The sequence below is a fragment of the Neofelis nebulosa genome, chromosome 9 (genome assembly GCF_028018385.1).
Source record: "Neofelis nebulosa isolate mNeoNeb1 chromosome 9, mNeoNeb1.pri, whole genome shotgun sequence".
Classification (NCBI taxonomy): Eukaryota; Metazoa; Chordata; class Mammalia; order Carnivora; family Felidae; genus Neofelis; species Neofelis nebulosa.
In genome coordinates, this window is record NC_080790.1 from 124,815,964 (window position 1) to 124,840,861 (window position 24,898).

At 50.6% G+C, this 24,898-nt stretch overlaps 1 protein-coding gene across 17 annotated transcripts in view; it reads left to right on the forward strand.

Moving 5' to 3' along the window:
- The window catches only part of L3MBTL1 (L3MBTL histone methyl-lysine binding protein 1), a 44,255-nt gene that overhangs the window by 11,963 nt on the left and 7,394 nt on the right, over positions 1-24,898 (forward strand). For 9 of the 17 annotated variants that reach the window (XM_058685657.1, XM_058685656.1, XM_058685658.1 and 6 more), the window contains 18 exons: positions 4,553-4,705; positions 4,858-5,084; positions 5,412-5,553; positions 5,781-5,931; positions 6,104-6,233; positions 6,869-6,953; positions 14,499-14,587; positions 15,108-15,212; positions 16,108-16,243; positions 16,577-16,686; positions 17,857-18,008; positions 18,442-18,518; positions 19,088-19,173; positions 19,373-19,483; positions 19,949-20,063; positions 20,905-21,004; positions 21,180-21,377; positions 21,468-21,517. In XM_058685657.1, coding sequence (XP_058541640.1) covers positions 4,570-4,705; positions 4,858-5,084; positions 5,412-5,553; positions 5,781-5,931; positions 6,104-6,233; positions 6,869-6,953; positions 14,499-14,587; positions 15,108-15,212; positions 16,108-16,243; positions 16,577-16,686; positions 17,857-18,008; positions 18,442-18,518; positions 19,088-19,173; positions 19,373-19,483; positions 19,949-20,063; positions 20,905-21,004; positions 21,180-21,377; positions 21,468-21,517 — 2,200 coding nt within the window. In that variant the 5' untranslated portion in view covers positions 4,553-4,569. Of the gene's footprint in view, positions 1-4,552; positions 4,706-4,857; positions 5,085-5,411; positions 5,554-5,780; positions 5,932-6,103; positions 6,234-6,868; positions 6,954-14,498; positions 14,588-15,107; positions 15,213-16,107; positions 16,244-16,576; positions 16,687-17,856; positions 18,009-18,441; positions 18,519-19,087; positions 19,174-19,372; positions 19,484-19,948; positions 20,064-20,904; positions 21,005-21,179; positions 21,378-21,467; positions 21,518-22,392; positions 23,200-24,898 lie in introns of those variants that run through there. The other 8 variants (XM_058685666.1, XM_058685665.1, XM_058685664.1 and 5 more) reach the window with 5 other exon arrangements.

The window sequence follows — 24,898 nt, forward strand, 5'->3', positions numbered from 1 at the left end:
GGCAAGGCCCTTCTACCCTTTATCAACTAGTCTGACAGGATGGCTGCTTCCAGGAGAGGGCACTTGGGCGAGGCAGCTCCCCTGGCTGAGGGCAATTCCCAGAGAAGCTGACTGCCCAGGGCTGCCTTCAGGGTAGCTGACTGCCTCTTTATCCCCTCCTCCCCTAGCCTCTGAGCAATGCTGGAGGAAATTGTATTCTAGCCCCTAAGGAATGAATGGCTAAACCATTGATGTATTTCAATATCATTGTTTCTAATATGTTGACCACTTTTTACTCCCAGCTCTCTCATTCATTCATTCAGTGACTGTTGAGTGCAACCTCTGTGTCAGGCTTTTTGCACATCAGCTGCTTTGTGCCATCTCAGAGACCCACAAGTTAATGCATAATTAAACTGTGGTGGAATGAAGCACAGTCAAGGAGATGATTAACTTTGTTTTGGGGTGGATTTGGGGAACACTTCAAGGAAGAGGTGTCACTCAAGCTGGATCTTGGAGGGTGATTAGGATTTTTCCAGACCTATGGGATACGGAAAGGTACCAAGCAGAAGGAACCATATATGCGCAGGACACAGAAGTGGGGTTCTGAAGTTGCAAGCAGGCTCTAGGGGTGGGAGTGGATGTTCCTGGCACCTGGCTCAGTCCCGGGAGCCATTTCAGACTGGTTGTGCTATTATGTGTACCAGGTGGGACAGTGTTTATGAAAATGCCACATGGGCTGCAAGCACAAGGGGTGGCAGCGGGAGAGGAGGAACGAATTCAAATCACAGAGAAAGCAGTTTCGGGCCTCAGAACTCATGGTCTAGCTGGGGAGGAAGAACACAGAAGCAGTAGGTGCTTCTTGGCAGGAGCCCAAGGCTACTGTGTGTTGGGTCCCCACATCACAGATGCACTGGGTCCCCTTTCCTCCTGCATATTCAAGGATTTGTCTTCTAGACTGAGTCTTTCTTCCCTGCCCTGTCAGTTTTTTCCTCTCCATAGGCTCATTTTCCTCAGGTACAAACATGCTGTGACATCTCCTATTTAAAAACAAACCAACAAACACCCCACACCCCTTCCTTGAGACCACATCACTCTCCAAACACCATCCCCCAACTCCATGCTCTCCTTCACATCACAACCTCCTTAAGAGAGTTGGTAGTCCCGTTGTTTCCACTTCCTTTTCTCCTATTCTCCCACGAGGATCAATCCTTACTGTTAGTTTCCCCCACTAGAATGTGGATTCTGTGACAGGGTTGTCTGTTTTGTTCATTGATAAATCTGCATTGCCTGGAACAGGAACTGGTACATAGTAGGTGCTCAATAAATATTGAGCTAATCCATGATCTCTCTCTAGAACCCACTCCGGCCAGGTTTTTATGTCCACAGCTCCTTGGAAGTGGCTGTTGTCAAGGTTTCTAATGACTCCTTATTGCCCCAACGGTCCACTCCCTCACCTGACTTGATCTGGCCCCCTTTCCTGAAAACTTTGCTCATGTGTCCTCCAGAAGCTCAGACTCTTCTGGATTCCCCCTGACCTCATGAGAAGCTCTATTACTAGATCTTCTTCCTCCTCCCAACCTATAAATCTTGGTGAGCTCCAAAGCTCCTACCTTGTTCTTTGTACTCAGCTTTATGGTTTTCAACGCCAGCTATACATGATGGCTTTCAAATTTATATCTCCAGCCCAACCCTATCCCTTATTTCTACAATATATGCTTCATGAGAGCACTCTTTTTTGAGACTGTCTTCGCAGGGCACAGAACGGTGCTGACACCTAGTTGGCCCTCCAGTGTTTGCTGAAACGAGGGCAACAAACTGAATAGCAGGGCAGTCCCCTTAGCCTCCCTTCCTGGATACACCTAAAGCATGTGATAAGTTTGGAAACAGAATGAAATTCTTCCAGGAGTAACCATACTGACTTTTTTTTTAATTTTTTTTGATGTCTGTTTATTTTTGAGAGAGAGAGAGAGAGAGAGACAGAGAGCAGAGGAGAGGCAGAGAGAGAGGGAGACAGAATCTGAAATAGGCTCCAAGCTCTGAGCTGTCAGCACAGAGCCCGACATGGGGCTCGAACTCACAAACTACAAGACCATGACCATGACCAAGTCTGACGCTCAACAGACTGAACCACTCAGGCATCCTACTACATTGACTCTTAATGACTGCCAAGGTTTTGAGTAAGAAGATTGACTCTATTGAAAAGCACTTAAAATGGTACATCAGCCGTGCAAAACAAAATAAGGAGAATTGAAATTCAGGGAGTTCTATTTTATAATTTTAACACGGGACACACCTTGGTTTGAACGTTGCCTGAATTAATCAGGTTATGTATCTAGCCTTTGCCTACCTGATTACATACTCTATAATACAGAGGATGGACTCTATTTTAAGGAAGAAAATCTGGAAAATAAATGAATGCACAAGAATAGCAGGAGGGAGGCTGGGAGAGACAGTGAGCACTGTAAGCTGATTTTGCCAACAAGCTACCAAGCTTCCTGGAATTTCTGTTAAAAGGGAGTGGAGTTGGATTTGTCGAAGGTCTGCTCTGCTGCTACCAAGACTTTATGTATTTTGTCCGTTTAGTCTTCACCACAGCCATTTGAGGCATATACCGTTGCCACATTTTACACATGAAGAAACTGAGGCTCAAAGAGGGTAAGCTACTTAGAAGCACAGGTGTAAGTGGTGGAACTGAGATTCATAGTCTTAAGTCAGTCTTAAGCCTAGGCTATGTTTTCCTTTAACGTGTATGCCAGAAGCCATTGTCAATTACTGCTAACACCTTAAAGCAACCCAGTATCAATCACATATACAGAGCTTTTTATTAACAAGTTGAAATTACTGAAATACAACACTTTTTTAGCACCTACTGTGTGCAGGCACTATTCTGAGGACTGGCCATAGAGCAGTGGCCAGGACAGATAACAAATCTTTGCCTTCATGGAACTTCTATCTCAGTGGGGTTGACTGATCAAACACAAATAAGTAAATGAAGATCATTATTGATTGTAATGAAGGGTGTGAAGGAAATGAACACAGTAATGGGATAGGCAGTAGTGGAATGGGTGAGGGGTGTGCTGCTTTAAATTGAATGGCCAGGAAAGACCTCTTCTGAGGAGATGGCCACTGAGCCAAGGCCTGGAGGATGGGAGGGGGGCAGCCAAGCAAAGAGGATGGGGAAGAGCATTCTAAGCAGAGGGAACAGTAAGGATCAAGGGCTCTGTGGTGGGAATGTTTGTTAATCAACAGAAGGAAACCAGTGTTTGTTGAGGGTGGAGAACAGGGGAAGATTGATGGAGGATAAGGTCAGAGGGGAAGACAGGGGTCAGATTCTATAGGATAAAGCACTTGGATTTTGTTCTAAGGGCAGTGGAGAGCCATAGAAGAATTTTAGATAGGGAAATAATGTGATTCGGTTTACATTTTTAAAGCTTTCTCTTGCCTGGGAATAGACTGTAGGGGGCAGGCAAGGAAGGAGGGAAATGAGTTAGGAGGCAGTTTCTCAAGTCCAAGGAAAGCTGATAGCAGTTGGCACTAGTGTGGCAGCAAGGAAATGGAGAGAAGTTGTCAGACTTTGAGATGTGTTTTGTAGGTAGTGCCAACAGGCCAATTATAATATGTGTACAGTTTTGCTGTATAATACAGTAACTGTGGTCACTGTGGCTATTCCAATTTAAATGAAGATAAAAAAAATTCAGTTCTTCGTTCACACTAGCCACATTTCGAGTGCTCCGTAACCACATGTGGCTAGCGACTACTGTGTTGGACAATATAGGCCTAAGATATTTCTATCATCACAGAAGATTCTACTGGACAGTGCTGGTAAGGCACTAACAGTGGCCAAGATAGTTTAAGAGTTAAGTAAATGATAGATATTAAGTATATTTGTTATGTCATTAGGTGTTTTTTCCCCATATATTTACCTGTTCAACCACCTCTGTATTAAATGCCTCTTTTGCCCTTGCTTTATTTATAGCAAACTCATGCACTGTCTGGGCTCTCAGATACCTCTGTGCTCTTCACATGCATGCATTTGTTCAACAGATGTTACGGTGTGCACTCTGTGCTTGGGGTTGAAGGATTGTGGGCAGGGGTTATAAAGGACTGTGATCAGGAAAGATCATCTCCCAGGAAAATGGACCTTGTGAGTGAGAGAGAACCTGGTACTTGAGGGCTCTAAATTTCCAGAGGGAGAAGGGATTGATTCTAGTGGGGCCGGAGGTCAGGGTTGAGAGAGGGGAGTTTGGACTTAGCCTGGGCTATGGCGTGACAGCTGGCCAGACAGAACCTTGGCCCAAGACCTACTCCCCAGAGTCAGTTCAGAACATCACAGTTTACAGAGCACCCTCACGCATGCCCATCTCCCAGAGTCTGGGGGAGATGCAGGGCCTGGCCAGAGCCCTCATCTGGGTGACCTGGTTGGAGCCAGGAGCCAGAGTTTATGTTGGTCTCCTAAGACAGTCTGCTCTACCTAGGGTTGAGGATTTTCTCTGCAGGTTGCCAGCCTGAGGGTGACCAGCTGCTCCTCAAAGAAGCCCCCTCCCGCCCTGATCGCCCTAGGGGTTGTCTTCAGCTTGTAGGCCTACCAGGATGGAGGGGAATGCCGAAATGGAGATGCTGAGGACACTGAAGGGGCCCTCCACAGGAGAGGTCAACGTGCACCTGGTGGCCAGAGACAGCTCAGGTTCTGGCTCTCACCTGCCCACTACTGCCTTCATCATCCCAGGTGGGCCAAGCCAGGGGTCTGGGGAGAAGGAGCATACCTGCTTAGGCAGGTATGGATCCTGAGAAAGACAAACCTTCACCTGCCCACACACATGCATGGGGCACGACCACCAGGCTTACCTGTGTCATGACAGTCCGTGTATTTGTTCACAGCCAGCTCGGCCACCCTTGGCCTGCCCAGCAGTGCCCTAGACGTGTCCTGTTTTCCGCGGGAACCGATCCATGTGGGCGCTCCGGAGCGAGTGGCGGGCAGTGTACCTGTCACGGCCACCGTTCTGCCGCAGTTAAGCGCCGGGCCTGTGGCCAGCTCCAGCGCCACCACAGTGCGGCTCCTGGAGTGGACGGAGGCTGCGGCCCCGCCTCCTGGGAGCGGCCTGCGGGTCAGTGTCTGTGGGGATTGGCGGGGCCCGGCGAGCCGCACCTGAGGGGCGGGGCCAGCGGGCCAGGGGCGGGGCTCGAGGCGAAGGAGGGGGAAGGGGCCTCGATGAAGGGTTCCAGGGTGCGGCTTTGAGTGCGGGACTCTAGGGGCATGGCTGGGGTGGAGGCGCTCGGAGTCTGGAGGGCTGCTGGGGGCGTGGCTTGGAGCCTGGCACCCGGAGGCGAGCCTTGCGGAGTAAGGCGGCTTGAGGGCTTGAGGGGACTGTGCCGAGTGGGGGACGGGTCGAGGGGGTACGGGAGTCCTGTCCTCAGACAGTCCTGCGCTCCAGTTCCGGATAAGCGAGTACGCACCGCTGAACATGGTAGGAGCAGAGCAGCCCCCGAGCCCAGAGCTGCGGCCAGAAGGTGTGGCCGAGTATGAAGATGGCGAGGCCCCGGCGGGAGGTGGCGATGCGGGCACCCAACAGCCCGGTAGGACCCCCACCCACCAAGTCCCCACACTGGGGCCTTGCACGGGTGGGGCGAGGCCCGAGCTCCCCAAGGAGTTTCCATGGTTAGGGGTTGGGGTGAGGGTGCCCTGGTTCTGTGAGTGCACCCAGGGATTGGTCCTGAGGGGGCGTGGGCTCTGAGGTGGGCGGGGCCTGACAGGTGCGGCTGTGGTGGGTGGGAGGCCTGAGGCCCCTTTGGCCCCCCCGCAGCGGACCTCCCCCAGGACCCTCCAGAAGATCCCCCGCAGGACCCCCCAGAAGATGATGGGAATTGTCAGTGCCAGGAGTGTGGACCTCAGCAAAGCGCAGGTCCGGATCCTGGTTCTTCCAATGATGACTGCCCACCGCTGTTCCAAGAGCGGTAAGGGGGAGGGGATTGCAACCCTACTTGCTCTGGCTGTGGGGCAATGGGGGGCGGGGGGTTGCGGGGGGTGGGGGAAGGGGGAGGCAAGCCCTCTTCCTGTTCAGGGCTTAAGAGAGGGACTGGGTGGTGCAGGGTGGGTGCTTCCTTCTCTCAGGCCTTCCTCCCTCAGGTCAGTCATAGTGGAGAACTCCGGCCAGAGCTCCAGCACCAGCGCTTCTGAACTCCTCAAACCCATGAAGAAGAGGAAGCGCAGGGAATACCACAGCCCATCAGAGGAGGAGTCGGAGCCAGAGGCCTTGGTAGGAAGAGGGCAGTGGGGAGGGAGAGCAGAGGCTAGAGACTGCCTCAGTTCACGACCCTCTCTGTTAATCTAGGCTGTGGGGCTGGGCCAGAGAAGACACATGATGGCTCACTCATCGTATTTTTGGGGTCCCATTTTGATTCAGGTCCTGTACTTGGTTAGAGGAAAATTATTAAATCACCCTCCTGCTTTCTGCAGCTCCCATCTCAGTCTCGTGTCAGGGCTAAGTTGCATTCACATAAAGCAGCACCCAAGTAGGTGTGTAGGCAGATGGAAAGCTCCATCACCGGAGCCCAGTCACAAGGCCAGAGGCCTGGGAGCACAGGGCTCTAGTTGCAGAGAAGCTGGAAGAGACAGAGCATGAAAGTGCCAGTGGGCAGGTAAAATCCACACAGAGCAGTTCTGAGGGGAATGAGGAAGATTGTCATCAGACTGCGTCACTAGGGGCTGTATGGTCATGTGAGTGCACCTCAACCTCATAAGGGGTTGTCCGCTGGAGCTGTGTTCCAGCTGGTAGCCTAGCAGAAATTCCACTTGTTTGTGACTGAACACCGTGTGGCCAGGGAGCCAGGCAGGGGAATAGAGTCTGGGACTTCAACCCTTGAGGACAGGAATAAGGCTTGCCTTCCACAGGAGAAGCAAGAAGAAGGAAAGGATCCAGAGGGACAGCCCGCTGCTAGCACCCCGGAAAGTGAGGAGTGGAACAGCAGCCAGCCTGGTATGGTGGCCTGTGTGTGTATATATATTGGTGTGACGTGTGTATATGCTTTTGGAGGTGTGAGGCTGGGAGTATGGGTTAGGAATGTGATGGTGGGTGGTATATATATAGATGAGTATGAACTGGTGTATGTGAGACAGAGGGAGAAAAAACGAGCGAGAGAGACAATGATTCTGATTTATGCGCTGGTATGCGTATATCGGGGAGAACTGTATCATGTAGTTGTGTATTCTCTATTATCTAGTTGTGAATAGGCCTCACTGCCAGGCTCACTATCCAAAGACTTAAACAGCTTTTAATGGCACCACATGGCATTGCTTCCCTTTGGTGGTGTGGGCAAGTTCATACCAGTCATTCCTCTGACCTTGCTATTTGGGCCTCCATTCTGGCCCTTTGGTTCCAAGAAAAGTGGAACAGAAGTCATTCATAGTCAGCTCTGGCCCTCAGCCCTTCTCCATTCCCATGTGACAACAGTCTGCTAAGCTAAGTAACATTTATCACACTTCTTGTTTAATGTCTACCTTCCTCCCTCAAAGCTGTATTAATCGTTGTATCCTCGGTACTTAGCTTAGTGACTGGTGTTGAGTAGACTCTCAATAAATGTTTATTCATTGCATACACGGATGAGTCGTATGTTGGTGGTTCCACTTGGACCATGGTTCAGTTGCATGATTTACTGTCTTTCCTGTCCCAGAGAGAGCCAGAGTCTGAGGTGAGTTCTTAAGACATTCTGCCTTGACAGATCAGTGCCAGCCAGAGGAACCCAGGCTGTGCCCAGGGTTCCGAACTCTGTAGTGCCTATTGGAAATTTTGCCCATCACATCCAAACCAAATTTTCACTGCTGTCTCTCACCCAAGGCTCTCACTTCAGAAGCCAAAAGCGTAGCTCTCATTGGTTTATGGCCTCTTAAGTCTTATTCAGAGGAAGGAGACAGTGTCTAACTCCTCAAGACAGTGGTTCAACTGCTCTGTCTTACTTAGGGAGCTAGATTCATGAATCAGCATTCTTTTAGCTGGGTCCTCTTGTCCAGTACAGAGTTATCTTTTGATTCATACTTCTCACCATACTTCTCACCATCTTCTGGATATTTTCCCTTTTCTGTCTTTTTTTCCTTTTTTCAAGGAAAGATACTCTGTTAGTCAACAGAAATTTGCATTTATGGCTAAATTTTTTCCCACTCATTTTTGGGGTCTTTTGGCAGAAGAATCTAGGGCTCAGGGTGGGGGTGGCAGGTTTGCTTGAGTGTCCTGTGTGTGTTTTGGAGAATCTGTGTTCTGTTTACACTGTTTGGCGGTTAGATGGCCAGCTGCTGGGCTCATGTTGTACAAGACTGACGTTATCTAGTCCTCACAGGATGTTCCAATAGTTTACGGTTTAGAACCGTGTAACTCATATGTGTACTCAGGCGCGCGCGCCCTCTCTCTCTCTCTCTCTCTCTCTCTCTCTCTCTCTCACATATATCTGCTTTATCGTTGCAACAGCCTCTTTGTTTGAAGAATCATTTTCTAACACACCATCGTAAAAGTCTTTACAGTATATTTAGTCATTAACAGTTATTCTGATATTCTCGTGTCCCCTCTCGTTCTGCCCACATCCAGATCAGGTGGGATTCTTTGGGGTCAACTTGTTACAGCCTTTTCACATTCAGAGCAGTCCTGCAAGCATCTTCTTCTGTTTCCTTATAGTTGCCTGAGACATACATTTTTGCCATTCTTAATCAAGTTGTTTATCTTCTTATTATTGATTCTTTATATAGTCTGGATATAAGTCCTTTATCAAACATATATGCTAAAAAAAATATTTTCTCCCAGTCTTTGGCTTGCTTTTTCCTTTCTAAATGATGTTTTCTGAGGAGCAGAATGTTTTCATTCTGATTGGTGTCCGCTCTATCCAGTTTTCGCAGTTAGTGCTTCATATGTATTTTTACAAGGTACAGGTTTTTTTTAGCGGCTTTATTGAGATGGAATTCATAAACCATGCAGTCCATCCATTTGAATTGTACAGTTCAGTGGGTTTTCATGTACTCACAGAGTTCTGTAACCACCACCGCAATCAATTTCAAAACATTTTTTTCATCACTCCAAAAAGAAACCCTGGGTCCCTTAGCTATCATTCCCCCCAAACCACCAATACCCCTGTAGTCCTAGGCAACCCCAGGTTTATTTTCTGTGGATGTGGATTTGCCTAGTCTGGACATTTCACATACATGGGATCACATAATATGGTGGTTCTTTGTGACTGGCTTCTTTTACTTAGCACAGTGTTTTAAAGGTTTATCCATGGGGTAGCGGCCATTAGTACCCCCATTCCTTTTTATTGCTGAGTAATATTCCATTGTGTGGTTATATCACACTTTGTTTATTTATTGATTGATGGATATGGGGTGCTTCCACTTTGGGGCTATTATGAGTAATGCTGATATGAATATCCATGTATAAGTTTTTGTGTGGATATGTTTTCATTCTTCTTGATTGTGTACCCAGGAGTGAATTGCTGGGTTATATGGTAACTCTGTGTTTAGCCTTTTAAGGAACTGCTAGACTGTTTTCCTAAGTGGCTGTGCCATTTTACATTCCCACCAGTTTGAGAGTTCCAGTTTATTCACACCCTTATCAATGCTTGTTATTGTCTCTTTTTTATTATAGCCATCCTTGTGGGTGTGAAGTAATATCTCATTGTGGTTTTGATTTGCATTTCACTGATGGCTAATGATGTTGAGCATCTTTTCATGTGCTTATTGGACATTTATATATTTTCTTTAGATAAATATTTATTCAGATCCATGCCATTTTTTAATTTGGTATAGGGAACGCATTTTATATTGAAATACAAAGAGTGTGCCGTAGAGTTGGGGAGCAAGTTGAGAATACAAGTGTGTGCTTTGGTACAAGTCATTTATCAGTAGGACTCTTACAACAGTGCCTTCGTAACTGAGGTCCCTAATCTAAATTTATGTGCAAAATTCTGTGAATTGCTTATTTTTCTGGGTAGATGGTCCATGACTTTCATGAGATTTTCAGAAAGGTCCATTTGTACTTACTAGAAACTGAAGGCCAAGTGAAGAATAGACCATAGCATTATGGAGCCCAGCCTCTTTGGTTTGGTGTTCCCAGGCATAGATCCTTGCCGGGTACATGTTGACCTCAAGTGGCAGGCTCTTGATTAAGTTTTCTGTCTTGAAATGAACTGATTCTGAACTGGCTAACCATGCTGCAGAAGAGATAGGCAAATACTGGCTAACCATACCGCAGAAGAGATAGGCAAATACATGTTTCTGTGGCAAATTTAAAACAAAAAGATCCAGCACATGGTTGGCACCCTGGTGACTGCTTGTGATTGGTTGTTCTTGAGCCATAGCATTCTGTTCTTTAGGTTTTCCTTCTCTCCTGTAGACCTTAGAGTGGAAAGTCTGGCTAGAACCATTAATCTGCGAATTATCTCCACCTAAACTACTTAAGCAGCGCTCAAGAAGCTTCCCAAGAGAGTCAGCACAAAGAGAGGAAATGGGAAGCAATTGGTGTATTTCTAGGGTTCCCACCATTGAGGAGCAGGGTTGGGGTGGGAGAAAGAACCACTGATGGCAAGAGAAGAGGAAGAAGATACAGCTAAGAGAGTGCAGCAAGAAGGCAGTGCTCATATGGAAGGGGGCTTGGTAGCACAGGGACATCAAGACATTTGAGGAATGAGGGGTGCCTGCATGGCTCAGTTGGTTAAGCCTCAGATCATGATCTGACGGTTCATGAGTTCGAGCCCTGTGTTGGGCTCTGTGCTGACAGTGCAGAGCCTGCTTAGGATTCTCTCCCTTCCTCTCTCTCTGTCTCTCCCTCTCTGTCTCTCTCTCTCTCAGAAATACGTAAATAAACTTTAAAGAGAGAGAGAAGGCACCTGGGTGATTCAGTCAGTTAAGCGTTTGACTTTGGCTCAGGTCATGATCTCACAGTTTGTGAGTTCAAGTCCCACATCAGGCTCTCTGCTGTCAGCACAGAGCCCTCTTCGGAGCCTCTGTCCCCCTCTCTTTCTGCTCCTCCCCTGCTCTCTCTGTCTCTGTCTCTATCAAAAATAATGAATGAAAAAAAATTTTTTAAACAGGTAGTTATGGAATAGTATAATAACTGTTGTGGTTGAGGTATGTAGGTACAAAGGACTGTCACGGAACAAGTGCTGCCTCATAGAGCCAAGGAAGGCTGCACAGGATAGGTGGGATGATGTTACTTCCCTCTGTGCGTCTATACATCCATACATCCCTGCATCCATACGTCCAGTCGTCCACATATCCGTGCATGCACACATACATCCTCCTAGTCATTCACTTAACAAACAATTGGTGATTATCTTTCTGTGAAAACCCTGTGCTAGTGCCGGAGCTGTGGGTGAGAAGAAGATAAGAGGATGGGACACAGTGGAGACAGCATCTATGAGGCAGAGGGATGAGGATGTGCAAAGGCACAGAAGCACACAGGGACATGGAAATGCATGGTAAGCTAGTCACAGCTTTGTGTGCTGCAGAAAGGTGTTTGGACTTTTGGTTGTAAATCAGAAGCCAATGTGGACATAAAGCAAAGAAAGAAATGATTTTTATTTTAGAGCTATTCTGGCAATAGACTGAATCTGAGGCAGAGAGATCAGTCCAGGGGCTCTTGAACCAGGCTCAAAGTGAGACCAACAGTGAGCATAGAGATGGGGATAGGTTCGAGAGACAGGTAGAAGTTGGAGTCAGCAGAACTCAGGGACTGAAGGAGGCTGGGCGTGAAAAAAGAGACATAAAGGATCCCTCTCATGTTCCTGGCTTATGTGACTGAATGGATACTCGTGCCATCGACCAGGATGGACTAGACTGAGAAGACCACAGCTTTGGCAGAGAAGTTATGAATTTGGTTTTGGACAGCTTGAGCTAGCTGAAGAAACTGCTAGTCAAGAGCATCTAGTCTAAGGAAGCAGGAATAAGCAAAGGAGCATTTCTGGAAGTCAAAAGAGGATGAGTACCACAGCTGGCCTATGCGGTACCTTGACACACATTGTAAACAGGTGCCCTTTCTGAACAGACCCAATTAGAAAAAGGCAACCTTTTTTCACAGTAGACTTAGCCACATGGCTCGGCAAGGAGCCTAGGCTGGATTTCAGCCCATTCACCCTCTTGGCTGGGCACCTGTGTACAGTGTGCATACTGTACAACTGTACGCAGAAGCGTTGGGACTCATCTGGTCTTGAGGATGTAGCTAACAGCTCAGCCTGTTGTTCACCATGGGAAAAGGATGCAGGAAACCAGAGGAGGCTGGGGCTTGGTCAGGGAGGAGACGTCGAGTCATTACTGAAGGGTTTAGTAGTCGGACCTCTCTCCACTGGATTCCATTTCTCATCTCTTTTCTCATCTGTGAAAAGGATTACCATGAGTCCTACCTATCTCCTTGAGACATTGTGTGAAGATTAAAGGGGACCACATATGTGAGGTCTCTGAGGCATCCCTGTACCCCCAGTTTCTGGCACCAGCCTTGGCACACAGGAAGCCCCACTCAGTGGTGAAGCCTTCACTCAGTGGTGAAGGAATGGTTAAGGGAAATGGAAATGGTGGTGATGGTAAACTGTAAAGTCGATATACCTGTTACGCATTGTGACTAGTGAGAGAATGCAGATAATAAAGGGTTAGGGAGGTAAGTGTCATGGTTGGGGGTTGGAAGGGTAAGACACAGAAGATGGGGAGGCCAGAGGTCTCTACTGTGGCCTGGGCAGCAGAGGGGGGGTGTCTTAGAGCTTGGCCACATTGGAGTGTGGCTGAGGGGAGAAGAACTTAGAGTTAGGAGCCCAGGAGGGGCAGAGCTTCCTGAGGTGAGAAGTCCAACAAGTGGCTCATGTACGGTTTAGGAAGAGTGAGAAGTGAGAACGTCTGGGGAGAAAGTCTCAGGGGTTGTGAAGGGCTGGTGATAATAGTGGTGATTTGGAAAAAGTGAAGAGGTATTATGCAGGATAACGTAGAACGGCAGTGGCAAGACGCGGGGAGACGATGCCAGGCCTGGCGTCCCAAAGCCTACTCTCTCCTTCCTTGGCATGCTCTGTAAGTCTGGATAAAGGCCAAGTGGGAGAACTGAGGATTTCTTGAGGGAACACAAGTGATGTGTTCAAGGGACAATCCAGGTTTCACTCAGGACAGAGGGTGGTGGGAAGAGATGTACTCTGGGTTGGTGTGTAGGTGTAGATCTCTGAGACAGTCTGATGGCTTGGTTGACCAGTTGATGAAGAAAAGACTTGCTTTGGCCCAGCTGGGTCAGATGGTGGGGATCTCAAGGCTCAGGACAGTGGCCAGGGAACTTAGGCAGCTCCTAGGGAGATGCTTCTAGCCACTGCGGTTCCAGCTAAAGAAGAAAAGCTTCTTCCTGAGTAACAAATCACTCCACATCTGAATGATCCAGGGCAGTAGCCAAGAGAGCCAGAGCATGGCAGAGCTAGAATCCAGATCAGACAGACTTCATGGAACCTTAGGAAGACCAGTAACACAAGACCAGCACTTTGCATTTCAAGAAGATCTTTTACTCACAGCATTTCATTTCCTTCTGCAAATGACTCCCTGTGGTAGATGAAGTTGTCTGCATATCTTAGATGACAAAATTGAGTCAGTGAGTTTCTAGAAGAAGCTGGAGCTATTTACCCAAGGGATATGAATTGATTTTTGCAGGTTTTTGCCTCTTTCATTATCTGTAGCCTTCAGCTAAAGGCAGCTCAGGCTGACCTTGTGAGTCTACCTTACACATCGCCACCTATTCTAGTCTTTAAAGGATGTTTCTCTCTGTTCTGGAGGCCTGGTCTCCATCTTACACTAACCTGAAGGTCCCGTAGGGAAATTTCTCTCCCTCTCCCCGGGAGGGATCTCCTCTGGAGATTCCTAACCACAGTGTGTGTGTGTGTGTGTGTGTGTGTGTGTGTGTGTGTGTGTGCGCGCGCGCACACACAGGTGCGTACACACATGGCATGTGTATGTCAAGGAGGGCCATGGAATCAGTCTGTACTCTGTGGGCATACTAAGCACACATATAACATACTCGTGTATCTGTGTGTACCTGTGTGTGTTTAGAGGAAGAAGATTTGAAAAAAGAGAGTTTCTCATTTCTGTGTGACCTTGCTCCTCTGTTTCTTCCTCCTTCCATGGTTTCTGTCTCATTTCTCTTTTTCCTCTTCTATCCCTGTGAGCTTAGGTGGCACTGTGATGAATTCCTCTGGCTCAGGACTTGTCACTGGGCTTTGTCAGAAAACTGAGTCCCTCTGTGGGACCTCAATTTAATTGCTAAATAATCCAAAGTACTTTTGCTGACAGTGGTCTGGGGATGAGGGTGGGGCAGACAGAATTGGGTGCAGCCCCGCCTGAGACTGACCCTCCCCTGAAGTCTGAACCCCTGCTGTCCGGTGCTGGCATGGCTGGGAGGGCCCAGAGGGCAGCATGTGATCATAGACAAAGGTTTGTTTTGGAGGTGAGGTAGAGTTGAGTCAGGGGAAACTCAGGAGGAGAATCTATCGGGAGCAGTCCAGAGGTTAGTCTGTCTGTCTCCTGTCCACAGCATCAGGGGAGAAGAAGGAAGGCTGGTCGTGGGAGCCCTACCTGGAGGAGCAGAAGGCTGTCACCGCCCCTGTCAGCCTCTTCCAGGACGTGAGTCAGGCAATTTCTACCTAGGAAGAGCTTGCATACCCAGTCCAGGAACTCACCACCAACCTCAGACCTTCTGGTGTTCTGTGTGTCTGATATCCCTCAAAAGACTGGTAGAATGGAAGGGGGAGAGGCTGGTTAGGGTCCCAGAGTAGAGAAGGGCTCACTCTTGAGAGGCGCCCAGGATAGGAGGAAGTAGAGAGGTGGGACCCTGGCTCACCCATCACTGGACCTGTGGACTTTTGAATCCTGGTACCTTCTGCTCAGTTCTTGTATGCGGATCTCTCTATGACTTGGGTAAGAGCAAGCCCTTAAATCCAGCCCTGACTTAGCCCACATTTTTCAGAGGACCTGGGAGCTAGTGTGTCCTGCTGTGGATCCCTGCACTAAAGATTCCCAAATAAGCTACCACTTTGGTAATACCAGGCGGGTGGGGTCTAAAGGCAGCTCCTTCACCCCAAGCCCACTAGGCAAGGCTAAGGCTGGATGGAGGCTGGGTCCTCTCCAATCTGTGCGTTGACAGTACCAGGCGGTCACTCATAATAAGAATGGCTTCAGACTGGGCATGAAGTTGGAAGGCATCGACCCTCAACACCCGTCCATGTACTTCATCCTCACAGTGGCTGAGGTGAGCTGAGACTTGCTCCCGTATTCTGGTGATGTCTCTCTGGGTAGCCTGATGGAGACTGCTAGGGACATGGAGGTCCTGACTCAGATGATGGAGACACTGCCCTCAGAAAGCACCCAGTCTTTAGGGGGTTATGGTGGAACCCACCGAAAGCTAAAATAGGAACAAAACCTAAATATTGGGCGTGGAGACGTTACTGAATGGTGCATCCTGCAGTGCTGGGGGAGCCTGAGGAGGAGGGATCCCGAGGGCAGAGGTGTTGGCATGAGTCCAACCATGATCTCGTCCTCTGGGAGCTCACACTTGTGTGGGAATCAGCCAGATAAACACATCAGCAGCTTACCACACGGGGCAGCAGATGTGAGCAGGGCAGCCCCAAGGGGGCAAGAGGAGCTTCATAGAGGAAAGGCCTCCTGCCAAGCATTGAGGGATAAATTGTGAGTGAATAGGTGTTCCAGGCAGAAGAAGCAAAAGTCATGGGCATAGAACAGGGAGCCAAGTTCAAGGAGCTGCCATCAGCTCAGTGAGGTCACAGCAGTGTGAGGGGGGAGCAGTGAGAGACGGTAGCAGAAGGAAGGGTCATCAGTGGCCCTCTGAACAGGCCTGAGCCTCGGTAGGTGCCCTTGTGGTTCTGTCCAGGGCTCAAAAGGGCAGGAGGATGTCCTAGACTCTGCCTGTCTCACATGCAGACTCGGCTCATGAGTACATGATCTGTCCTCAATGCAGGATGGGAGAGAGTGGGGCAAGGTTCAGGATGGGGGGAAGAGTGATGGGCTGGGGAACTTGCTAGCGTTCAAGACCCTTGAGACCACCAGGCTGGGCCAGGAGAGGTGAGGGAGAGGGAGTGGGAGTCTGCTGGCATCAGAGTCCCTGTGATTCCCCCTCATGGGGCTAGGTGTGTGGCTACCGCCTACGTCTACACTTCGATGGGTATTCCGAGTGCCATGACTTCTGGATCAATGCCAACTCCCCTGACATTCATCCCGCTGGCTGGTTTGAGAAGACTGGGCACAAACTGCAGCCCCCCAAAGGTAAGGCCTAGCCAGGTTGGTCACAGTGAGGCAGTGAGCCCTCAGACCCATTGGTTCTTCCCTGTGGGACCTTCTCCCCTCTTCCCCTTTCCACCACTAGCCTCTTTTAATCTCATCCTGCTGTGACTAGGCCCCAGGGCTTCTGCTTTGCCCTTGCCCTTGGAATGACAACCCGGGTCATGTCCCACCTCAGCAGGGTCTCCCTGGGCAGGTTCTTCAGGGTTGGGAGGTCCTTGGGCTTTCCTGATTCTGCTGCTTCAGCGCGGGGTGTCCTCGTGATGGCCCAGCCTCTGTCTGCACGGCGCTCTGTTCTTCCCCGCCTGAGGGGCCTAGGTTACAAGGAGGAGGAGTTCAGCTGGAGCCAGTACCTGCGCAGCACAAGAGCTCAGGCCGCCCCCAAGCACCTGTTTGTGAACCAGAGCCACGTGAGTGGCCCCGAGCAAGTGAGAGCGTATTCCCACCCTCTGGGACAGAATCCCAGCAGAAGAGAGCTCATCTACCAGTGCTCTCAGCTCACACCAAATGGGAGGGGCGCTCTGGGCAGGCCGAGGGCCAGAGGGAGACCTGGTTATGGGGTCTGCCCAGTTTCCCCTCCTCCCTACCGTAGAAACCCTGTCCTCCGGGCACCCACCATCTCAGCCTGGGCACTGGGATGCCACTGTCCTTATTTCTTGCATTGGTTTGCTCTGCAGACCTGGGGGTAAGGTCCAAGCCTCTGTTCTGGGAGCTTGCTTTTTCCTTCCTTTTGACCAACACCGCGACTCTCCCATTTAGTCCCAACGTTCACTCCTTGTCTTTTTCTCTGTTCAAGGCAGCTGGCAACTGTATCCAGCAGTCAAAGTAGCTCCTAATCTCTAGCTAGAAGTCCGCAAGATTTAGGGAACCCCCATTAAAATTGTTACCAGGTCAAGAGTGCAGGGTCCCCAGGGGTCAGGGCGTCCACCATGCCATTCAGGCAGTTACTCTCCCGCCCGGGTCTGTCCCCACAGACCATACCTACAGGTTCCCAGTGACTGGTGGGGTTCTGCCTGCTATTATGAAAGGGAATGCAGACTTTTAAGTCAAACTGTTTAAATCCTGGTCCCACCATTGACTAGCACTGTGGTCCTGCGCAAATTATGTAATCTATAAAATGGAGATGATCATACTTACCTCCACAGGGTTGTTGCAAAGGTCAAGGGAGGTGATGGCTTTTGAAGCTTACGCCCAATGGATGTTCTTCCTCCCCTCTCCCTGCCTCATGACAGCTTCTCCCTCCCAGCACCCACTAGTGACCCAGCCACCTCAATGCAAGCTAGGCCAGGCTGGTCTGTGTAGGAGAGGCTTAGACTCAACCAGACAGACTCTCTGGGTGAATGCGTGGCTTTCTGCCTGTCTCTCATCTTCCACCACAGTGAGGCTTCCTTCCTTGGAGGCCACAAGTTCCCAAGTGGCTCAGGGTTGGGGTTATGATTCTGCCCTGGAAGGACCCTCTTTCTCAGCCTGTTTCTCCCGTGCCCCCTACCCTACCCCACCCCAGGCATAACTCCTGGAGAACCTACTCCTTCCTTTGCCAGTGGGTTCTGGGTTAGTGCTAGCCAGCCTGTTATGGCAGCCTCTCTTCTTGCCCACAGAGTCCCCCACCCCTGGGCTTCCAGGTGGGCATGAAGCTAGAAGCTGTTGACCGCATGAATCCGTCCCTTGTCTGTGTGGCCAGTGTGACCGACGTGGTGGACAGCCGCTTCCTGGTGCACTTTGACAACTGGGATGATACTTACGACTACTGGTAGTGGGAGGGCCCGGACTTGGCCGGGGTCGGTGGAGGTGGGGGGGGCGGTGGTGGTGAGGGGATGGTGGGGGCAGGAGGCAATACTTTCAGACCTCAGGCACCATGTAACCCCAACCTGGTCCTGACATTGATATTTGCTCCGGGGCATCACGGACTGTCCTGTGGCTTTGATCTATATCATAAGAAATACAATGTAAAATGAAATGTTTCATCCTAAAAATACCAAGGTTAGGATGAGCAAACCTGTGATTCATGATTTTCCCTTATACGTTATGGTAGTCTTAGAGTTTGTAGTTAATGCTACAGTTTTCTGACTTCATCAGCCATCTGTGTAGCCCTCACTAAGCAGTAGAATGAGGGTGGGCACTGGAGCTGTGCTGTCATAGGCCTCAAAGTGTCACTTGGGACAGTGAAGTATTCTTGGTTTCAGGTGTGATCCCAGCAGCCCCTACATCCACCCGGTGGGCTGGTGCCAGAAGCAAGGAAAGCCCCTCACCCCTCCACAAGGTGACCCTGCAGCCTGAGCAAATGCCCCTTTCCAGGCCTGGCCCCACAGCCCTCCTCCTGATCCTTTACCTCAGTAGCTGGGTCTTTAGGGTCTGGGTGAGGGGACAGATGTATCCTGGAGCCTCATCGTCTTTGCCTGGGAGTTGAGAAACCTTTGATTTAAGGAGAGACCTGTCAACCCCTGACTCTGTTGAGGTTTAAAGGAAGAAAGTTAGATGACCCCCCTCAGCAAGGGAGCAGGAATCCAGAGCAGAGAAAGTGTGTCCTTTCTTTCAGAGTATTACTCTGATCCACACACAGGAGAGGTTCAGACGGGGCTGGGCTTGAGCTGGAGCAGCAGGACCAAGAAGGGGGAAGGGGGGCCAGCGTTCCCAGACAGCCCTGTGAACTGCTTGGTGATATGCTTGGTTCCGGCTAGCACCCTTCTGCCTCAGGAGCCCCTGCCAGCAGCTGGCTCTGGTGGTGTTGGGGGGATTGTACCCTGTCTGTTCTCTGGGTCCTGTTTGGGGAGAGAGAACTTCCCCTAGTGTGCCACAGTGCCTAGACATTGCTCTCATCCTCTCCTCCAGACTACCCAGACCCTGACAGCTTCTGTTGGGAGAAATATCTGGAAGAAACCGGGGCCTCTGCTGTGCCTACCTGGGCCTTCAAGGTGGTGAGTCAGCTTTCTCTGCCCCCAGAGCTGACCTCTGGGAAGGCATGGAGCACTTGGCCAGCCACATGGAATGGAGGCCAAGTGGAGTGCTCCCCCTTTGGCAGGCCACAATTTCCAAGTCACAGCAGTTGGGCTCCTTTCTTGGGGCCTCAGCTCTACTGAGCTAGGCCTTGGCCTGAAGGCTGCTGTCCCCCTGCAGCGACCCCCACACAGCTTCCTGGTCAACATGAAGCTGGAGGCCGTGGACCGCAGGAACCCAGCCCTGATTCGTGTGGCCAGCGTGGAGGATGTGGAGGACCATCGGATAAAGGTGGCTCTGGGCCCCTCAGGCCAGGGGAGTGGACAGGCTGTTTGGGCAGGAATTCTGTGGACTGGTTAGAGGTCAAGGGTGTGGCATGAGTCAGACATAAGGGAGGCCACAGGTTGTGGGAAGGGAGCTCTACATTTGAGGGCGAAGATCTGGGGTCAAACTTTAGCCTCATCCAGAGTGAGCTTGGGCAAGTCATTTCCCCTCTCTGAGCCTATAAAGTGGGCCTAATGATCCTTTTCCTGTGTGTGGATTGGTGGGAGATGCCAGTAACATAATGAGTGAAGCCCTTGGAAAAAGTGGTGGTGAGGTGGATTCTGGTGAGGTTGGTGCCTTGGTTCTTCCAATCCAGGATCTTGCTTCTGACAGGCCCCAAGGACGTGGAGAGCCTCCTGGAGCCTGGAGGTCCTCCTGGCTGAGCTGGGCTCCATGAGGAATACCTGACCTCCAAGGGCCTTTCCTCCGCAGCTCCACTTTGATGGCTGGAGTCACGCCTATGACTTCTGGATTGACGCTGACCATCCCGACATCCACCCTGCAGGCTGGTGCTCCAAGACAGGGCATCCTCTGCAGCCTCCTCTCCGTGTGTACCTTTTGGACCTTCTGACCCTTCTCCTACTGATGTCCACCTCAACCGCACAAGCTCTGACAGTCCCCTTCCTGCAGCTTGCTCAGGGGATTCTGACTGTGCACACGTGAACCCTAGTGCCTACAGTGAGCTCTGGAATCCCGCATTTCCCCTGCCTCAGCGGTCTCTGCCACACTGAGCCGTTGTTGGGTTTAGGGTACTGAGATGTGCAGGGCGAGCTCGCTTGGGAGCATGTACCTAGGAGGGAGTTATGCACCCAGGGAGTTCTCTCAGCATCCACCAGAGCCACACAGAGCAGACGTTATGTTTGCTGAGGAAAGCAGGTTTCTTTAAATAAAATCCTGGTCTCTGCAGGTAGGGTTGGAGGTCAGGTCACTGCACCACTCAGTTCCAAGTCACGTCGGGTATTGATCCTTCTCAGTTATTCTCCAAATCTGAGTAGGGCCTAAAGAAAGTTACTAACGCCTTGAGAATGAAACAGGGAAACAGAATAACATGAACCTATCTGATGCAGCTTCTCAGGTACAGCTGTGCCTACACCAGCTCTGAGTTGATCTTCTCCCAGAGGGTTTTCCTTCTCTCAGGGGCAGAGATCATGGCCTGAGGTTTGAACAGAGTGTATGAGAGCCAAGCCCTCATTCTCCAAAGAGGGGCAGATACCCAGTAGCAGGAAATGATGTCACAGTCTAGGTTAGGGCCCCTGTAGCTGAGGAACTCGATCCTAGTTCTAACCTTCCCCCTAGAAACTGTTCCTTCCCTGCCCTCCATCCCCTCATCTCACACCACTACCCCCGCCAAGGACGTTGTGCTGACTCTTTTCTTCCTGGTGCCCCAGGACCCAGAGAGCCCAGCTCTGCCTCCCCTGGGGGCTGTCCCCCTCTCAGCTATCGGAGCCTGCCACACACCAGGACCTCCAAGTACAACTTTCACCACCGGTGAGTGAAGGGCCCCTGCTGAGACCCCCAGGCCTTGTTCAGAGAGGGGCTTTTTTAACCTGCTGTGTGCAGCCAATCGGGGTTCACCAGGACACTCTCCCAATGGGACCAGAGTTGGGAAGGGGAACAAGCATATTCAACCCAGCTTATGCCACCTTCTTCTTCGCTTCCCCAGGAAGTGCCCCACTCCTGGTTGTGATGGTTCTGGTCACGTCACAGGCAAGTTCACAGCTCACCATTGCCTCTCAGGCTGCCCACTGGCTGAGAGGAACCAGAATCGGCTGAAGGCGGAGCTGTCCGACACAGAGGCCTCGGCCCGTAAGAGGAACCTCTCAGGCTTCTCCCTAAGGAAGAAGCCTCGCCATCATGGCCGGTGCGGAGGGCAAGGGTGCAGGGCCTCGTGTCCTCTTGGGCCAGGCCAGGCACTGATTCCCTGCCACGGACCCGGTCCCTCTCTCTCCAGGATTGGACGCCCTCCAAAGTATCGGAAGATCCCGCAAGAAGATTTCCCAAGTAAGTCCTGGGTCATCTACTCCCATGCCCTCCACAAGGTGTTCACAGTGAGTGCTTAGTAATTGGTGGGATGAGTCACTAGGGGGACCTAGAGGGGGCAACTGGAAGGGAGGCCTCCTCTTCCTCTCGGGCACTTGCAGAGCATAGAGCAGCGGCAAGAACACGGGGGTGACCATGGGTTCCAGTCCCGCTTCTCCCGTGGCCTTGCTGTGGGTCTGCAGAAGGGACTCTGAGCCTCTTTGGGCCTCTGGTTCTCCACTGTGCAGCAGGAGGATGCCCCCCAGCCCCATTCCCCTTGATTCTAGGCCTCCTGGGAGGGAGGCCATGGCTTTCACTTTCTAGCTGTGTGACCTTAAGCAAATTGCTTCATATCTCTGAGTCTCAGTCTCATTTGAAGACATGAGTAATACTTTCAAGTGTCAAGTACCTGAAATAATAGTAGTTACCAGTACTGTTTACTGAGCACCTACTACGGGCCACGCACTGTTGCAGGTGCCATACATATACTGTCGCTGACCCTCTCAGGCATCCTGTAATGTGGATGGCATTCTCTTCTTCTGAGAGAAGAGGAACAGGAGGAGGCTCAGAGGCTGAAGCCACTTGCCCAAGGTCATTCGGCTCATAAGGGGCAGAGCTGGCATTCAAACTCAGAGCTGACTCCTGCTCTGTGCTGCTGGCGTAACAGGCCAGAAGCACCTAACCCAGATATCCGTCCACCTCTCGGTCTCCTTTGCCTTAGCTTGGGCGCCACAACCAAGTGTCACAGACTCAGTAGCTTACACAACAGAAATGTATTTTCTCACACTTACAGAGGCTAAAGGTCCAAGATCAGGTATCTGCTAGTTTCTCCTGAGACCTCGCTCCTTGGCTTGCAGGTGGCCGCTCTCTTGCTGAGTGTGTCCTCGCATGGTCTGCCCTGTATGCGTGTGTCCTCCCAGTGTCTCTCTACATGTGTTCAAGGACCCCCGACTGGAGAAGAGCTCACCCTAACAGCCTTGTTTTAACTTAATCACCTGTTTAAAGACCCATCTCCAAATACAGTTGGCCCTTGAACAACAGCCACTTGAACTGCACACAGTCCTGTAAAAGTAGTTTTTCATGATTTTCTGAATAATGTTTTCTTTTCTCTAGCTACCTTTGTTGTAAGAATACAGTATATAATACATATGACATACAAAATATATGTTAATTGACCATTTGTGTCATTGGTAAGGCTTCTAGTCAGCTGTAGGCTATTAGTAGTAAAGTTTTGGGGGAGTCAAAGTTGCACATGGATTTTTGACTGCATGCGGTGTTGGTGCCCCTAACCCCCACATTATTCAGGGTTAACTGCACAGCCCCATTCAGAGGTACTGGGGGTTGGGCTTCAACATATGCATTTGGGGGAATACGGTTAAGCCCATAACATGCTCCAAAGGGAGGGACAAGGTGACTGAGCCTTCCATTGGGTGACAAATTCATCTTACATCTTCAGGACAGGGCCTGGGGTGCCTGGTGGTTCAGTCACTTAAGCGTCCAACTTCGACTCAGGTCATGATCTTGCAGTTCGTGGGTTCGAGCCCCATGTCAGGCTCTGTGCTGACAGCCTGGAGCCTGCTTCAGATTCTGTGTCTCCCTCTCTCTCTGCCCCTCCCCCACTCACACTCTGTCTCTCAAAAATAAACAAACATTAAAAAACTTTTTTTTTTTAATTCAGCACAGAGCCTGATACACGGCAGGAGCTCTAGAGATCATGCCTTATTTGAGTTGAATGCACACCGTGTTAAGGCTAGAAGAGACCATGAGAGATAGCCTGGCTCATTGCAGTTTCTGGGCAGGACTTAAGGTGTTCCGGTTCTTCAGGAACAGTCTCTGCAACCCAGATAATCTGTAGCATGGTGATTAAGAGCACAGCCCTGGACTTGGGCAGCCATTTGTGAGACCTTGGGGAGGGACCCCCTGTCTGAGCCTCAGCTTGCTTATCTGTGCAATGCTGAAAATATGCCCACCTCAGAAGCTGGTAGGAGGCTTCTCATTTAGAGAAGGTCAGGTAAAGGGCTTAGCACAATTATGTACTGGTATTATTAGCCTTGTCTATTGGCTCACCTCTTCTTGCTGCCATTCCATGCTGTCTCCTCCTGGTGGAAACAGACGGCACTTCCTGCAGCTTCAGGCTTGAGTGAGAAGGGGCTTGGCCAGCCTTCAGGCCCTCGGAGTTAGGACTTCTGAGGATGGGACTGCAGTGGGCACCTCTTCTACCCACCCAGGGGACATCTGGCCAGCTTCCACTCCAGGGTCTGGCTCTGGCCACCAGAGGGCGTGTGCCTGTGCGTTCATTCCAAAAGTATCCGGAGAACTTGGGAAGCTAAATCTTTCCAGAGACTGAGGCTGTGGCCCAGAGAGGGCAAGGAAGGGCTTACCTAATCATCATCATCATCATCATCATCATCATGCTATAGAATGAATGTTTGTGTCCCCCCAACAAAGTCATATGTTGAAACCTAATCCCCAATGTGATGATATTTGGAGGTGGGGCCTTTAGGAAATGATCAGGTCAAGAGGGTGGAGCCCTCAGAAATGCGGTTAGTGCCCTTATAAAAGAGACCCCAGAGCCTTCCCTTGTTCCTTCCACCATATGGCAACACAGTGAGAAGTCGGCCATCTGTTAACCAGGGAGTGGGCCTTCACCATTTAGTGTATCTGCTGGTGCCTTGATCTTGGACTAACCAGCCTCCAGAACTGTGAGGAGTAAATTTCTGCTGTTTATAAGCCAAAAAAACAGAAGAACCTGCCCCTAGAAGGCTTGCAGTTAGATAAGACACCCTCACTGCCTGTGAAAGTTCCCATCCTGGGCTCCGGGGAAGAAGGATTAGGAGCAAAGCTCCCTACAGCCTCTCAGCCTTGTCCCTCACCTGGTTCCTGGAGAACCAGAAAGAGGACTTGAAACAGGACGCCAAGGCTGTGGCCGGGCAGATGAAGTGCTTGTGGTGGTAACTGTCAGGAGAGATCCCGGCTGTGCTGCAGGCAAGTGCTGAGAGCAGGTGGAGCCGGGGGAGCAGCAGGTCCTTCACGGTGCGGAAGGCTGGGCTGTTTGTGGAGTGTGGCCCAGAGCTTGGGTCTGATAAGCAGACATGGCGGCAGGCGGCAGGACGAGCTACAGAGAGCAGCCCGTGGGGCTGGTGACAGGATCCCCAGAGGCTCCGAGAGTGACTGGAAGTGCAGAGGAGTCAGGGTGAAAGGCTGAAGCTAAGGGCCAAAGGGGCAGGGAAAGCCGGTCTGTGATGAGCTGGGGGAGGGCCCCTGGGGAGGCGGCAATGGCAAGCTGCAGCTGTGTGTCTAGAACTAAAAGCTCAGTGAACAGGAGGGAGGCAGCTCTCTTGGACTGTGGGCAGAGAGAGGCAG